Source organism: Amborella trichopoda, chromosome 12 (assembly GCF_054954075.1).
Source record: "Amborella trichopoda isolate Santa Cruz 75 chromosome 12, AtrichopodaSantaCruz75HAP2 v2.0, whole genome shotgun sequence".
NCBI classification, from domain to species: Eukaryota; Viridiplantae; Streptophyta; class Magnoliopsida; order Amborellales; family Amborellaceae; genus Amborella; species Amborella trichopoda.
This window is the reverse complement of record NC_142347.1, coordinates 1763272-1778881: the sequence shown is the minus strand read 5'-3', so window position 1 is coordinate 1778881 and position 15610 is coordinate 1763272. Positions and strand designations below refer to the sequence as shown.

General features: G+C 36.4%; 1 protein-coding gene across 3 annotated transcripts; it reads right to left on the bottom strand.

Moving 5' to 3' along the window:
* Window positions 1-1999: 1999 nt before the first annotated feature.
* Window positions 2000-10197, bottom strand: LOC18433775 (gamma-glutamylcyclotransferase 2-2). Of its 3 annotated transcripts, none has more exons than XR_016046066.1 (9): window positions 9740-10197; window positions 8302-8422; window positions 8067-8143; window positions 7928-7984; window positions 7738-7794; window positions 3189-3226; window positions 3010-3109; window positions 2543-2622; window positions 2000-2423 (listed from the first exon to the last, which is right to left on the bottom strand). XR_016046066.1 is itself a non-coding variant. In XM_011624837.3 (9 exons), the coding sequence occupies exons 2-9, from the start codon at window positions 8408-8410 to the stop codon at window positions 2266-2268; spliced, it is 648 nt and encodes a 215-aa protein (XP_011623139.1). In that variant the 5' UTR covers window positions 8411-8422; window positions 9740-10197; the 3' UTR covers window positions 2000-2265. The 3 variants fall into 3 exon arrangements, 2 of the variants coding, with proteins under 2 accessions (XP_011623139.1, XP_088710182.1); XM_011624837.3 differs by having other exon boundaries at window positions 3010-3081; XM_088854056.1 differs by lacking the exons at window positions 3010-3109; window positions 3189-3226.
* Window positions 10198-15610: the final 5413 nt, after the last annotated feature.

The following is a 15610-nucleotide window of genomic DNA, read 5'->3' as shown; positions in this document are numbered from 1 at the left end:
TCTCCAAAGTTTTAACTTTGTGTTGACGTTATTTTGGTCTCATAAATTAAAACTATGTAATTTGCGAACAACATGCACCGTGGTACCTCATCTTATAGGTGTCTAGTTAAGCCATTCATAACATAAATAGGTATGGGCTCAATGCTAACCCCTGAGCACAAAAAATAAATAAAAAAATAAAAAATGATGTTTTCTTTTTAGTAAATTTCAAAAATTCGATGCAACCTTATTTATTAATCTAGGAGTTATTATTTTTCAAATTCCTCATCTTTTTAATTGTTATATTCTTTAAAGATAAATTTCTAAATAAAAAGACCCGCTTAAGAGGACCCATTTTGAAATCGATGTGTGAGAGAGAGAGAGATGGCCCCATCCTTCAGAATTCGTAGCTTTTTGAACAAGTTTGCAAAGGAAAATTCTCCATGAGCTATAACTATTTTAAGTTATCTCTTCATCCACCGTCTTAAACCAAGTACCTCTCTCTCTCTCTCAAAATTCGATTCTCTCCTCATCCTCTCTCTCTCTTTCTCTCAAAAGATAGGTTCTTTGTTTGATAATTTGGCTGATGAGCTAGTAGAAAAAATCCGACTGAGACTAATCTTGAGTCTCAAGAGTGTCTCCAAGTCATGATAGAACTCCCATGACCTCTCCATAACGAATCATGCTCCTCTTGGATGCCAAAAAAGCAAAATATGAGAATGGCATGTGGCAATGGCATCCTTTGTATCTTCACAAATAGAGCTCCTTCACCATTGCAAACCCTGCAACCGGCTAATACATGGCCCCCTTCTGCTTATTCACCTTCGAAGATTCGATATATTAGACTTCGGGTTCTATGTTGACCTCCAACATCACAACTTCAAAGTGATGGCTGTGGCTGAAGGGTCCCGGCTTTGTCACTCACCAATTGGACGATGGATGTGCCTTGACAGCATAGAGCCACTCAAATCCCTGATCCATGACACGACAAGGCTCAAAACGATCAATCATACATGTCACAACTACAATATTCCATTTAACTGGTTGAACTGTTTTGACATGGCAAGAGAGAAGTCCGAGATCATACCCGCACCACCCAAGTTTGAAAGAGTGTGAGGTGACGATGTTGATGTTTTAGATTGGGATGGCTGCATTTCACCTGTGGCCATAAGCCGAGATTTGAAACTGAAATTGTGCAAAGAGAAGAACTGGAGATGGTGGATGAAGATTTGCGACAGGAGTTGGATGTGATCACAGGTGGAAGAATGCACCATAGTTGAAGCTTTCCTCCTTGCAACATCATTCCCCCCCACCCCATGATAGAATGGTTCGGTAGTTCGCTTGGTTAGAATACTCTATGTATCTTGATTTGAGCTTTTTAGATCAGTTTTCATGAGGACTGCACCATCTTGGGTTGGTTGTTCTTGTCCACTGATATTGGTGACGTAGAAAACAGCATCTCTTTGGACATCAAATCGCTTCTCGGAGGTGAGGGTAGGGATTTTCTTATAAGAAACAACTGTGATCAGGCATTGGCCCCCATTATGCTTTTTTGGCCATTTATGGGCTATTTTGCAGCTAAATCAGTAATTCTTGGTAGTTTTTTTCATTCTTTGATCTTTTGATGCTCAATTTTTTTCATTCTCCCTACAAAAAAGGTGGTTATTGGTGGTTTCTAGCCTCTTTTGTCAAATAAAAGTTAGTCTAAGATCGCAGTTACTAAGGTTTTCTTGTGATGGCTCTCTCTCTCTCTCTCTCTCTCTCTCTGTATTTATTTAATTTGTTTTATGCCCATTTCGTGCAGATAAAAACAGACCAGGCTTTAGAGCTTTCCCTTAGCAGAGCCTTGATTTGATTTTAAAGGGTACACTATACAATTCAGTAAACCTTGGATTCCTGCATGTAGACTTGTCCACAAGGTTTGAGAATTTTTGGGTTAAAATGTTAGGTAAGGAAACTGCATTACTGGGGGAGATTTGGAGATATGTGGTTAACCATTCCATATGTTCAAATATTCTAATGAGCCAAAACAGTCAACTTACTAAAACTTCAGGGAACTGTAACAAGAGGCCGAAATGAAAGACGAATTCAAAATTCAACTTGTTCGAGTGTTATGAGTTTTAACTCAGGAAATTTCAAATTCTAATCTTCTGTCCAAGTTTCCAACTACAGACAAAGATGCAAGCATAATTAGGCAGTACCCATTATTTTCATGCATCTTTATAAGTAATTAAAATTAATTAGTGCCTAATCATGCATCCCATCTTTATCAGTAAAAGATCAATATCATTGAGTGACTTGAGAATTGCCCATAAGATACATCTGAGTGGTGGAGATCATGGAGTTGCAGGCAACATTGCCACATTTGCATATTCTCCTCTTACGCCTTCCGAGAACTTTCCTCACTTCATTTGCAAGCTCAATCACCGAACTGTCTTCATGCCCTAAAAGTAACATAAAAGAAAAAGAAGGTAAAAAAGAAAAAACTGGTAAAGTTTAGGGAAAAAATTATTATGGATATAAATTATGCTAAATGGAATGAAAGCTGATGGTATGTTCTTACCAATATCAAACAATGCCTTCTCTAAATGGAATAGGTAGTCCCTGTTATTCCCACAAGGGCCAGTAGCTTCTGCAATTTGGCTGGAAGAACAATGAAACAATTGAAAAGTTATAATCTCTCTCTCTCTCTCTCTCTCAATTGAAAAGTTATAATCTCTCTCTCTCTCTCTCTCTCTCTCTCTCTCTCTCTAATTTCCTTGACACCCCTCTCACCCTATCCACGCGGTTGTGTGTATATGTACAAAAGTTCTAAAAACCGTAGCAGTATTCAGAATGCATTGATGCAATGATGATTATAATGTGCAAGGTACAACTCTGTGAGAAAATTTTGGCAACACTAATGGCTCAAACATGCGATGTGGCTAAATTCAAATTAATAGGCGAGTCAAAAAAAGTTATGGCTAATGATCCTTAACTGTAAGAAAATGAGATTCATGAAGGCACAGCCAATACAGATATTGGGCTTACCTTGCCATGTTCTCAACTGAAGCAGGGCCCAGGTAATACTTGTTTGTTTCTTCATCTGGAGTGGAGATAAATCTGCAAACCATGACGGTCTATGAGGAGCCTAAGAAAAGAAAAGTCGATGAGCTAGAATTGTTTTCAAAGTGTATGTTCATTTTACGTAAAGTGGTTGATCTACTTACAACATAACTCCAGTCAAAGTTGGTGAATCCTCTCCTTCCTAAGAGAAAAATAAAGAAATATGAATTACATCTGAACTACAATAACTTGTACCCTAGAGAGACAGTAATTGGCAACCTAAAACAAGTTATCTGAAAGCAAGCCTAAGAAATTGTCACAAATACATAATTAACAGCTTTCCAAAACTAAAAGGTATAACAATACCAAAAATAGGTCCCCACTGACATGGCAGTAAACCCAATTAATCTGGGTAATACACTGATACGTATACGATGAATAAAAATGCGAATGTTATACATCTCTCAAGCTTCAAAAAGAACCCAAGAAAAGGTGCAACAGGTTCTTGAAGGGCTATGGGGAGGCAAGCCTCCCCTCTAGGGCACAGAAATTTTCTGATGCACTCAAAGGAAGATCAAAAGAAGCAATTAGGTTTGACTCTAAATACCTTTCAGGCGCAAGGGTAAGACTTGAAAACCAATTACTTTTCACTTTTTTTCTGGAGGTTTTTGTAAGGGATTAGGCGGGAGGGGGATTAAATGGTTCGGTGTCCGTAGGTTTAAAGGCAACCCAGCTGAATGGGATATGATTCAAATTTTGACTTGTTAAGTCATTCAAAGAAAGTGTTCCTCACTCGTGGGGCAGAAAGAGCTTATTAAAGTGGGATTTGTACAGTATCTACATATCAATTTTCCACTAAAAGCTTTGTAGGACAATCGGGGGCAATGGATGAGGCTTCAAAGATAGTGTTCCTCACTCGTGGGCCAAAAATAGCTTATTAAAGTCGGATTTGTACAGTATCTAAAGATCAATTTTCCATTAAAAGCTTTGTAGGACAATCGGGGGCAACGGATGAGGCTTCTCAGGGCACTTAGTTTGGAGGACTCAACCCATCCCATGTGCTGTCTCCATCACATGAATTGCATCCTTTAGCAAGATAGTTAGCACGGACAATAACGAACGATAAAGATGAAAGACCACAAAAGTTTCCTTTCTTGTGTGGGATGAAAGAGGAAACAGTAGACCACCTCCTCTTCCATTGCCTCTAGGCATGTAAAGTGTGAGAAATTTTCTTGAACATGGGTCACACCAACATTGCTGGCAGGTCTCATAAATCATTGCCTTATGTCAACTTACATGATAAAAAGCCTCTGTAGTGAAAGATATGTCCTCAAACTACTTTTCGAAACAAACAGAATAAATACTAGAAAGATTAAATTCATAGAATACAAAGGACTACTCTTTCTATAGCCTTGCAGTCTCACATAATGCAAAGAGTTTCAGCATTCTATTGCATGTTCCTAACATATTTTGAGAGTTCAGGAAGACAAATTACCCATGGAGACTTACTAAAATTATAGAGGAGAGAAGAATCTTAAAGAGGGGAAGGAGTGTCACCATCCTTCTCACCTGTGCATAAAGAAGCCAAATTTTTTTTCTGATGACTACTAACTTTTGTATTGCTGTGAAGAAGGGGGGTACAAGGTTATTCCAGGAGAGACTCCTGGTAAAAAAGATTGGGTTAAGGGAGCGTATACAAAATGGGGTTATAAACTTTCCCCTTACATCTTGTGACCCGTAAACAAAATGGGGTTATATGATTTCCCCTTACATCATGTACAGTTGTGCCTTAAAAAAATAAAAAAAGAGAAAGAAAACCCAAAATCCTGCTGAGGGGAGATAACATGTCGTGCGCACAGAAGGACCCAGGCAGCGAAAAAGTGAGGGCCGTGGTTAATCCTCATTGGGGATCGAGGCTCCATCCTTGGCTAGCAAATCTGCGAGCCCGTTCGATGTCCTCGAGATATGTATCCATGACACTGTCTATCTCCTTGCAAAGATAGTTAACCTCATCAAAAATTGTAATGAGATGCCAAGGAGGGGGCAAAGACTTGGATGCCCAACTGATGATGTTCTTAGCATCACTCTCCACTATGAGGGAGCTTCCCCAAGACCGATCAAAACGCTAAAGGCCTCTAAGAAGAGCCATGGATTCTGCGAATTGAGAATCTTGTATACCCAGATATTCTTAGTAGGTGAAAATGATGTTTTGATGGTGATCCCTGAAAACCCCACCAGCCCCGGCATGGCCAGGGTTGCCAAAGGAGCAACCATCGAATTTTATTTTGATGCATCCTTGGGGGGGCGGTAACCAAGAGGGTTTAATCTTCTGATACTTCGGGTTGTGCCTGAGGACATTCTCCCATTGAAAAGTGGGAGTTGAGATGCCCAGAAGGTTACTAAGGATGCAACCTTGCCAAAGAGCATTTTGGCAGTAGAGACTGTCCCCCGGAAGATACGAGCATTTCTTTCTGTCCACAGGGTCCAAACTGTAGCGGCCACAGTTGCTCTCCATAGAATCTTGCCAGCCTTAGGCCAGTGGGCAGCGACGTTAACTGAGGTCCTTGACCATTGAGGGTAAGACCCAGTGCACCCCGAACAATTGAAGGATCTGACCCCATAAGTCATGGGTTAAAAACAAATGGCTGTTGGATTCCTCTTGAGACAAGCACATAGTGCACCTATTAGGAAGGGAGAAACCCTTTCTTTGAAGTTGGTCCACCGCGAGGGCCTTGCCCGAGCGTGCTATCCAATTGAACATTTGCACCTTAGGGGGTGCGATAGACCTCCATACTTGAAAGAGAACCGAGATCGGATTAAGGGGGAAGCTAGGTGGTAGAGTGAGTGTTTTGTAGAAAGAAAGCACAGTGAAATCCCCTGAAGGGGTGAGGAACCACACGAGCTTGTCTGTTCCCTGAGAGGGGATGAAAATGTTGAAAAGTAAAGACGAGAGTGAGAGGAATTGCAAGGTTTCAGTCTCAGAAAGGTCCCTTCTAAAGGTAGGGTGCCAACGGCGTCTTCCTCCTTCCAAGCTAATGTCGTCTTGTACTGTTGCTTCTCTATTTCTGGCCAAAAGAAACAAGGCAGGGAAGCTATCTCTGAGCTTGCTTTGGCCGATCCAAAGATCAGTCCAGAAAAGTACTCTAGAACCAACTCTTGGACAAAATCTGACATGTTGCCTAAATTATTCAAGGGTGGTAGTCAAGGATTTCCACACCCCTGAATCAATGGACCAAGCTCTAGTATCAGGGATCCAAGCGAGAGCCGGGATATTATATTTATGTCAAAGGACCTGAGCCCAAAGGGAATCAGGTTGGACAGTAAGACGCCACCACCATTTTCCTAACAGAGCAAAATTGTGTTTCCTCAAATTTCTAATGCCCAAACCACCCTGTTTCTTGGGTTATAGAACAGTATCCCAGGAAATGAGATGAAACTTGGTTTTCTAGGCTTTTCCTGACCAGAGGAAATTCCTCATGAGCTGTTCCAGTCTGCTGGCCATAGAGGCTGGTATTTGGAATAGTGACATCATGTAAACTGGAGCATTAGATAAGGTGGCTTTGATAAGGGTGGTTCTACCTGCTTGGGACAGGTATCTACCCTTCCAGCCAACCAGCCTTCTGTCCACCTTGTCAACCACGTTGGACCAATGACCTTTTTTGGGTTTGCCTAGACCTAGGAGGAGTCCCAAATAGGAAGTAGGGAGATCCTCCACTTTACAATCCCAGCATGGGATGAGGTCCCTGATCCTTTCAGTGGGGGAGGCATCGAGAAATACTAGAGTGTCATCTGCATATTGCAAATGTGACACCGTAGGCCCTCTCCTAGATGTTTGAAAACCCGATAGCAAGCCAGCTTGGAAAAGTCGATTTAGAGATCGGCTGAACACTTCCGCAAAGATCGCAAAGAGGAAGGGGGATAAGGGGTCACCCTGCCGGAGGCCTCTCGTGCATAAAGAAGCCAATTATGAAGTGAATCTCCTCATACGAGAGGAAATTCAAGAGGACTTCCCCAACTTAATATTCTTGTTTACTCCCTCTAGTTATCTTCCATTGGTTGCATCCTAATGGAACTTGAACTTTTTTTTCCAGTCATCTATGAATTTTTCATTGTATATCCATAATCTAATCCTATTATCCAAAATTCCATGAAACTTTGCAATGCTAAAATAGAATATCTTAGTAAAGGCAAAAAAAACAAACAAAATTTTACGAGAACCGATAAAGAGCATACTCGACTAAAACAAAAACTAAAGACAAGAAACATTGAGCATCATAGGTCATTAAAATTTTACAAAGCATAGAATGAATAAGCATCGTGCGTTAGTGTGACTTGATGAAGCTACACATGCTTAAGCCAAATTTCACATTGGTCAAACTAAAGTTGATATTTTCAATATTTATAGTTGATTTGATACTTTATTTCCAAGGTAATTAAAGCCATTTTAATAAATTAATGAAAGTAAGAAAAATAATGATGTAAACTCATACATACTTGTATCACCAAAAAATGGTCTAAAAATCAAACTCATTCCAAAAGTGTTTCCAATTTCAACATAAATTATTTTATTTTTTTTCGGGGGGAGGCGGGGGAAAGTGCTAACGTTGTTAAAGGGAAAAAGTGCACAATATCCTATTCCCTTTAAGTCGTATTGTTCATGCATGAAATTTACTACATTTCAACAGCAATTACTCGTGCATAAAATTTACGTACCCTGTAAAAATCTGTATAAACCTTTAAATCATATTCGCATTCCCTTCTCTCCAGATACTGCAATCAGATAAAACAAAAGTTTGATGTTTGGCTATAAGCAATAATCAGTACAACAGATAGAGCATTTTTCCTTTCTTTTTCTGTTTTATTTTTAATTAACGGAGAGAGCAATAATTATTATAACTCTTACTTGCAAGATCGCTCTTTCCTTTTCCAGCCCTCCTTTAACAGAATATGCAACTCCCCACTGTTACAGAAAACACAAGCATGATCACTTAGTCCCATAAATTATCAGTGCATAAGAGATCTAAAATGTGTCTCCAACTTACACAGACTGCCTCTTTCTCTTCCTCCAAGGTACATGTTCTGGCTGGAAAGTCAGGGGTTCCTCTATGATCAATGCAAGCTGTGATCATTTGAAAACACAACAGGAGAAACTTCATTTGGAACTTGATTCAACAAATGAGATTACCAGCTTAAAATTACCCAAACTAGTATTAGTATAAATAATGACAAGGTTGATAATTGATGACAATAAGCTGCAAGGAAATTGGAAAAGCTTACCAAGATCAAATACACGTCTGTAGTGCTTGATGAAGCCTATGATTTTCTCATCATATTCAAATCCTGGATTCGAAAGTAAACTCCCATATGCAAAAATCCACAAACCCATGGCTGAGTGCTCCTGCATAATAGCAAGGTTTATTGTTTAGTGAATATCAATAAATGTTTACAGTGAATTAAATGGTTTCAAAAGGAACAATAACCATGTTTCAACATTTCAGCAATAAGCATCTAACTTTCAACCTCAATAAAAATAGAAAGGAAAGCATGCTTGGGCTTGACAAACTTCAATGGTTAGAACTGTTGACCTCCCTAATCATCTACTGCCTCTCTTTCTCTCTCTCTCTCTCTCTCTCTCTCTCTCTCTCTCATTGTCACCATTGGACCACGAACAAAGCCCCAGAATCTTTGATACAACCCATTGAAACTCTCACTCTTTCTCTCTAAAATTGTCACCACTAGATTGGAGAATTATTCTCCTAGCTCTCCGAACTCCTAAAGAAAACTCAGCAGAACTCTCTGTACATATAAATGCCGTTTCCTCTTATTAATGAGTATTCTTATACTTAAACTTATATATATATATAAAAGAAGATTAGGGTTTTCTTCGCCACATTGATTACCTTCTAGGAAGGTTCATTTGCTATCCAAAAACTGCTCAGCAATAGTCAGACAAGAAGTGCCTTCTAGGGAGCTTCATTTGCTATCCAAAAACTGCTCAGCAATAGTCAGACAAGAAGTGGGTAATGTTGGGGTGAACCAAAAAACTTTGGGTAGAACTGGATCTAAATGTTGGTACTATTACCTCGCAGGATCTGAAGTGTCCGTGCCTGACACAAGTATGAAATCTTACGTTTGGGATATGACAAAAACACATCTAAACCATTACCCTTCAGTCTCCGAATTTCAATTAGCATCCCGGCACCATTTGGCCAGTTTGGTATAACTAACACCCTATTTAAACCATATAGCAATTTGTTACTGTCTGGTCAGCTTGTTATCTTTAAATTTAATATGTATCCATTAACGATTTTTCAGAAATTATTCAGTAGTTCAAGGAACTTGAATTTTCAGATTTCCTCATAGGAAAAAGGAAACCTTCAGTATAAACTCCATAATATAAAGAGCCAACCCAAAAACGAAACACAGTATATAAATCTAACTGCATTGCCACCCCATTCACTCCATGGCCAAATCCAGGAATCAAAACAACAGAAAAGTTGATAAAAAGCAAACTTTCGACAAAACAAGTATGAACCGTATATTACTCTAAGCTCTGCTCAATTGTGCACATTTCAATCCCGAATAATATCCAACAACCAACATTTTTGTCCAAAATAAGTGCCAAAATCCAGACAAAACGCAAGAAATATTTCACATATTCATATCAACTTATCACATATTCATGATAAATACCATGATATAAAAGATCCCTTACCGAAAATTTGAGAACAAGACTTCAGTTTGACTGAAAAATCAGAGAATAACCGAATGCTTCTACAACTGGTCTCAAGTGAACCTTGAAAATTTGATCAGAAGAACTTGCTTTCTTCTCCGGTATTGAGAAAAATTTAGGCCAAGAACCAGGCTTTCAAACTCCACCAAAACGTATAAGAATTAAAGTATAATTTCAGGTTTTAAAGATCCCAAAAAGAATGATCAGGAACTGGGATTTTATGGCAGTTGCAGAGATCAGAGATTTCCAATAAGTTAGGCTTTAGTCACAGTGAAAAGACACAAAAAGCAGGAAGGTTAGAAAAGTAACTTGACAGAGCTCTGCTAAAAATCCTCTGCAAAAATCTTAGTGCACTATATTGCTTTGACAGGAATTTATGAGCAGAGCTCCCCAAAATCTAGAGAGACAAAAACCTCAAAGTTTCAGAGAAGAAAAGGGTCAAATAAGAGAGAGAAAAGGCCGATTTATATATGGGTAAAGATTTAAGGGGTACAATGGAAATAACTGAAATAAGATGCGCTGGTGAACTGTGAACAGAAAAGCATATCATACTCTACTGGCGTATAGAATGTGTGGAGCACCGTAAACGACAACGATATCCATTGATCAGTCAGTTTTAAACGCGGATCGGTGGGCTAAACCGGCCATCAACAAAATCAGTTTTAGTTAGCAATTTGTCGATTCATGTCACCCTGCTGATTCTCCCCAATAAAAATTATCTAAATAAATAAAAGATAATAATTAAAAGATAAAGATGTGGGATCTCGTCAAGTCAAATCACTCAGTTCTCTAACAAAACTAATTAGTTTTACGAGAATTTAATCGATTATTAATTTTAATTAGGAACCAACCTCATGTTCACTATTAATTCTCAATATAGATCAAACGATTGAATCGAGATTATCAGTTTTGATATACAAAGGTGAAATTAACACTGCACAGGTACCTGTGGGAGGTCACTCCATCTCTACTACAAATTCGAGTAGATGGTTGATATTTGGCATTGCAGCACAAATCAGGCAATATTATCATATAGATCCATCCACGTTATTCTTTAGGATTGGCAATGGGCCGTCTAGCCTTGGTCCTAGCCATATAGGGCCCATCTGGCCCTAATAGGTCCAAGCATAATGTACCTCCAGAAAAAAAAAAAAAAAAAAAAAAAAAAAAAAAAAAAAAAAAAAAAAAAAAAAAAAAAAAAAAAAAAAAAAAAAAAAAAAAAAAAAAAAAAAAAAAAAAGAGTACATAATGAAAAAGGTTGGCTAGGACGTGCCCCTGCATGTTATTTGTCTTCCAGTTGTGGTGGCCTAACCTTAAGAGTCGGGGTGATCTGGTTGGGCCAAGCGACCCGACCTATTCTCAGCCCGAGACTTGGAATGTAGCCTGTACAGGGGTTTGATTATTTGTTGGTATTGGGAACACATCAATAAGTCAACAACAAAAGAATATCATTATTTTTATGTGGAGGTTTTGTCACTGTTATTTAATGATCTTAGAAACTAGCAACTTAGGCATTTACTACATTTGAATGTTTTTTGTTTGATTAGGATATGTGGTCAATCTATGCGCTTCTTAGCTCATCTATGCAAAAGTTTATTTTTAGTCAACTACTTATTGCTATAATGGTTGATAAATATGACCATATGTACCTATCAATAGTCGGGAGATATAGAAGTCATAAAGTAGAGAAAGGAAACAAATTAAGGACAACATTGCTACTACGAGTGTTTAGAAAAATGGATCGGTGATTCAAATCGGCTACCTCAAAAATTGTGTTGGATTGACATTGGTGATTTGGATTGAATAGTTGGCTAGATCGGCTAGTTTCGCCTTAAAAAATTTCAAAAATCATTATAAATTCTTAAAATTAGTATTTTTTGAGTTTCTGAAAAAAAAAGTAATGCATTATGTACTTAAAAAGAAGTAATGCATTATGTACTTTTCATTATTTTGTAAAAATACACGATTATTAAGACATCGTTTCTATATTTGGATGTCTATTGATATTAATTTTGATATTGATTTTATATAATAATTTTGATACAATACTTTTGCAAAAACTTTTAGACCCATTTTGTGATTTTTAGTAAAGAGATGAGTGAGAATGTGATTTTTTATACTAATTTTGTGATACTAATTGTGATTTTAATCCTAATTTTATTTTACTTTTTTGTAATTTTTTATTCTAATTTTGTGATTCTAATTGTGACTTTAATTAATCTCTCCTCTCTCTCTCCCAAAATTGATTTCAAATCCTTTTAAGAAAAATTGATCAAATACATAAATAATGTTTAAAACTTTTAAACATATCTTACTATTAATACATAGTGTTTCCCCTCTATATCTCCCTTTCTCTCTCTATACATATAAAGGGAACATTTTTTATTTCTTGAACGACGTTTTACTATGCATAGTAATTAACTTAAAAAAAAAAAATGCCAGTAGCCTACTTTTTTTTATTGGAAATTAGCCAGCAAAGAATTTTGTTTTTTGAGTTACATAGATAGCAAAGAACTTCATTTTCCAAACTAAAATGCGCATTCATTACCTACTATCTATATTATTAAGTAAAAGTTAGGAGGTGAACACATATCGCAAAAATAAAAAATGACCATAATGCTACATAGAGTGTAGTACACACTAACCCATCTTTAAGTAGAGAGAGATGCTTACCCTCTTTAGAGAGAGACGTGGATGAGAAAGACGCGAGAGAGATATATGAAGAGAAAAATAGACGGTCTAGATAATGTGTTGCAAGTTTTTGGGACTCAAATATTTATTTTTATTTTATATTTATACATCTTGAGGTTGAAATGATCAATTAGAGGGTTTTTCAACATTAAAACAACATTTTCAGATGGATTTGTGAGGTGCATATGTGATTCTACATTTTAAGTTTGCAACCTCATATAAACTTTTTCCTTTCTATTAAAATAAAAATATTGATGTAGAGATATATGAAGAAAGTCAAGAAAAATACTAAATTTTAGGGAGAGGCTCCGTCCTCGATAATGAAAGAAAGGAGGCATATTCATACCATGTACTTCCTTAAAATATTACATACAATATGCAATATTTTTAGAGAGAGGCATGAATAGTAGGTGTATATCTTAAATATTGCATGCATATTGCATTAAATATTGGACGTTTTAAAATGGAGCCTTTCTCTCTCTTTAATAAATTATTAGAAAGAGGTTTTGAGAAATTCACACATGTTTCTCTCTCTCAAGAGACATTCTGCAAACCATATTGCTAAGGCCATGTTAGATCTGCTACAAATAAAAGAGAAAATGTATGAAAGATTATTTAAAAATCCTTCTTTTGATGCATCTTCATTCACTTTTTAAATATAAAACACTAGCACTAGTAAAATATTTTCGTATTTTCAATTATTCTTAAGGTTAACTTTTTACTCTCTTTTTTGTTTTAAAATAACTCTTAAAATTAAAAAATATTTTAATCAAAATATTCATTCTATTTTAATCAAAATATTCATTCTAGAGCAGTTATGACCAATTTTCACACCTCTCATAAACAGATTTCAAATGTTTTGCTTAAATGTAGGCTGCCATTATATCTAGGCAATGAAGAAAAAGTCAGCCACTGGGCCTAACTTTAAGAGTCTAGCCGATCTGGTTAAGTGACCCGAGACCCCAGACTTGTAATGGAGCGTGTATGGGATTTTGTTTATTGGGAAATTATATAATAAGATATTTATTTTTTATATAAGGAGGTCACAATTATCATTAACCATTAGATTTGAAATCGGGTGGTTAATGATACGTCATTGTTTAGACACAAACCCAAAATATAATTTCTTGAATGTTGTGGCACACTTTCATCTCTTAAATATCACACTGCTGTAAACATTATACCAAAAATAAATGATCCAATCGCTTGTTTATTTGTTGGGATTGGAATCACATCAAGAAGTCAACAACAACATAAGGGTATCATTAATCTTGTCAAAAAAAACAAAAGGGTATTATTATTCTTATTTGCTGGTGTTGTCCTCGTTATTTATTGATATTAGCAACTAGCAACTTAGGCATTTACCACATTTGAATGTTTTGTATTTTATTAGAATATATGGTCCTTCTGTGGTCCTAGCTCATCTGTGCAAAAGTTTATTTTTGGTCAGCTACTTGCACCTATTAATGGTTGCCAGATATAGAACTCAGGACCACTTCTACCTATCGATGGTCAAAAGACAGGGAAGTCATGGAGTAAAGAAAGGAAACAAATTAAGGAAGACATGGCTACTACTAATATTTAGAAATACAGATCGGTGACCAAGATCGGCTACCTCGAAATTGGGTTGGATCGTTACATTGATGATCCGGATCAAATAATCAGTTGGATTTGCCAGTTTTGGCCTTAAAAAGTTTTCAAAAATCACTAAAACCCAAAAATTAATTTTTTTTGAGTTTTTTAAAAAAAAGGTGATGCATTATGTACTTTTTATTATTTTACAAAAATACATAAATATTAATTTTGATACTGATTTTGTTGTTTATGAATATTAATTTTGATGCTAATTTTGATGCAATATTTTTACAAAATTTTGTAGGCTCGTTTTATGCTAATTTTATTTTACCTCTTTTTGCAATTTTTTATGCTAATTTTGTGTTTCTAATTGCGACTTTAATTAATCTCTCTCTCTCTCTCTCTCTCTCTCTCTCTCTCCCAAAATTGATCTCAAATTATTTTCAAGAAAAATTGATCAAATACATAATAAACTTTAAAACTTGGAAAAAGTTTATATAGAGCCGAAGTTCTGACCAATCAAATTAGAGCCCACATCAAAAATTTCACCATAAGAGGTTATTTTAATGCCCAAATATCTTCAAATTGATCATCTAGATATCAATGTGCATGGACATGAGGAAAAAATGGATTTCAAGTTTTGAAAATAGTGCATCTTGTGACACATGTTTAGACCGTCAATTTTTAAGATTTTCAAGTTTTATAAGATATGCTCAATCTACATTATTTTTAAAGCTTTAAATTTTATAATTAAAAATAAAAATATATTTTAAGGCTATCACAAAAATTTTCAATATTAAAATTACATTTCTCGACACTATTTGAAGATGTGCTTTACTTTGATTATTTAGAGCCTCGTCTCCGTACAAACGCACTCTTAAAACTTTAAAATCATATATTTTATTATTTAATACATATTGTTTCTCCTCTATATCTGTATCTATCTCTATATATAAAGGCTGAAGCACCATATCTGGATTTTTTTTGAGAAAATTATAAATACTTCAAATTTAGCTTTTTAGACATCCCTCCCCCAAAATTTTTTGCATCCCACCCTAAACCCCAATACTAATTTTCTTATATTCACCCCCAAATAAATAAATAAATGGATTTATAACAATAATACCCTTACTTTATCCCTTTTTCCTCTATTTGGAGTCACATGACTCTCTCTATCTCTATCCACTCTCTCTCTCCCAAAGTAAAAGCACATTCTCATCCTCTCTCTTTTTCTCATTCACGGTAATGCGGCTATATGTTGGACTGCATTGAGTTCTAGTAACGTAGCTTGTAATGCGGCCCGGCACCCAGTGCGCCGGACCAGTTAGATTTGGGTTAAGGCTAGTAATGTAGTCTGACACGTAGGGTGCCAGACCGAAAGAGTGAAAAAGGGAGAATGAGAGAGAGAGAGAGAAAATAGAGGATATGGGTTTTTAGAGAGAGAAAAAAAGAGGATATGGGTTTAAAGAAAGAGAGAATGAGAGAGCGAGAGAGATAAAGAGAATATATGGGTGTTTACTTTGGGAGGGAGAGAGTGTGGGTAGAGAGAGTTACATGACTCCAAATAGGAGAGAAGAGAGAAAATAA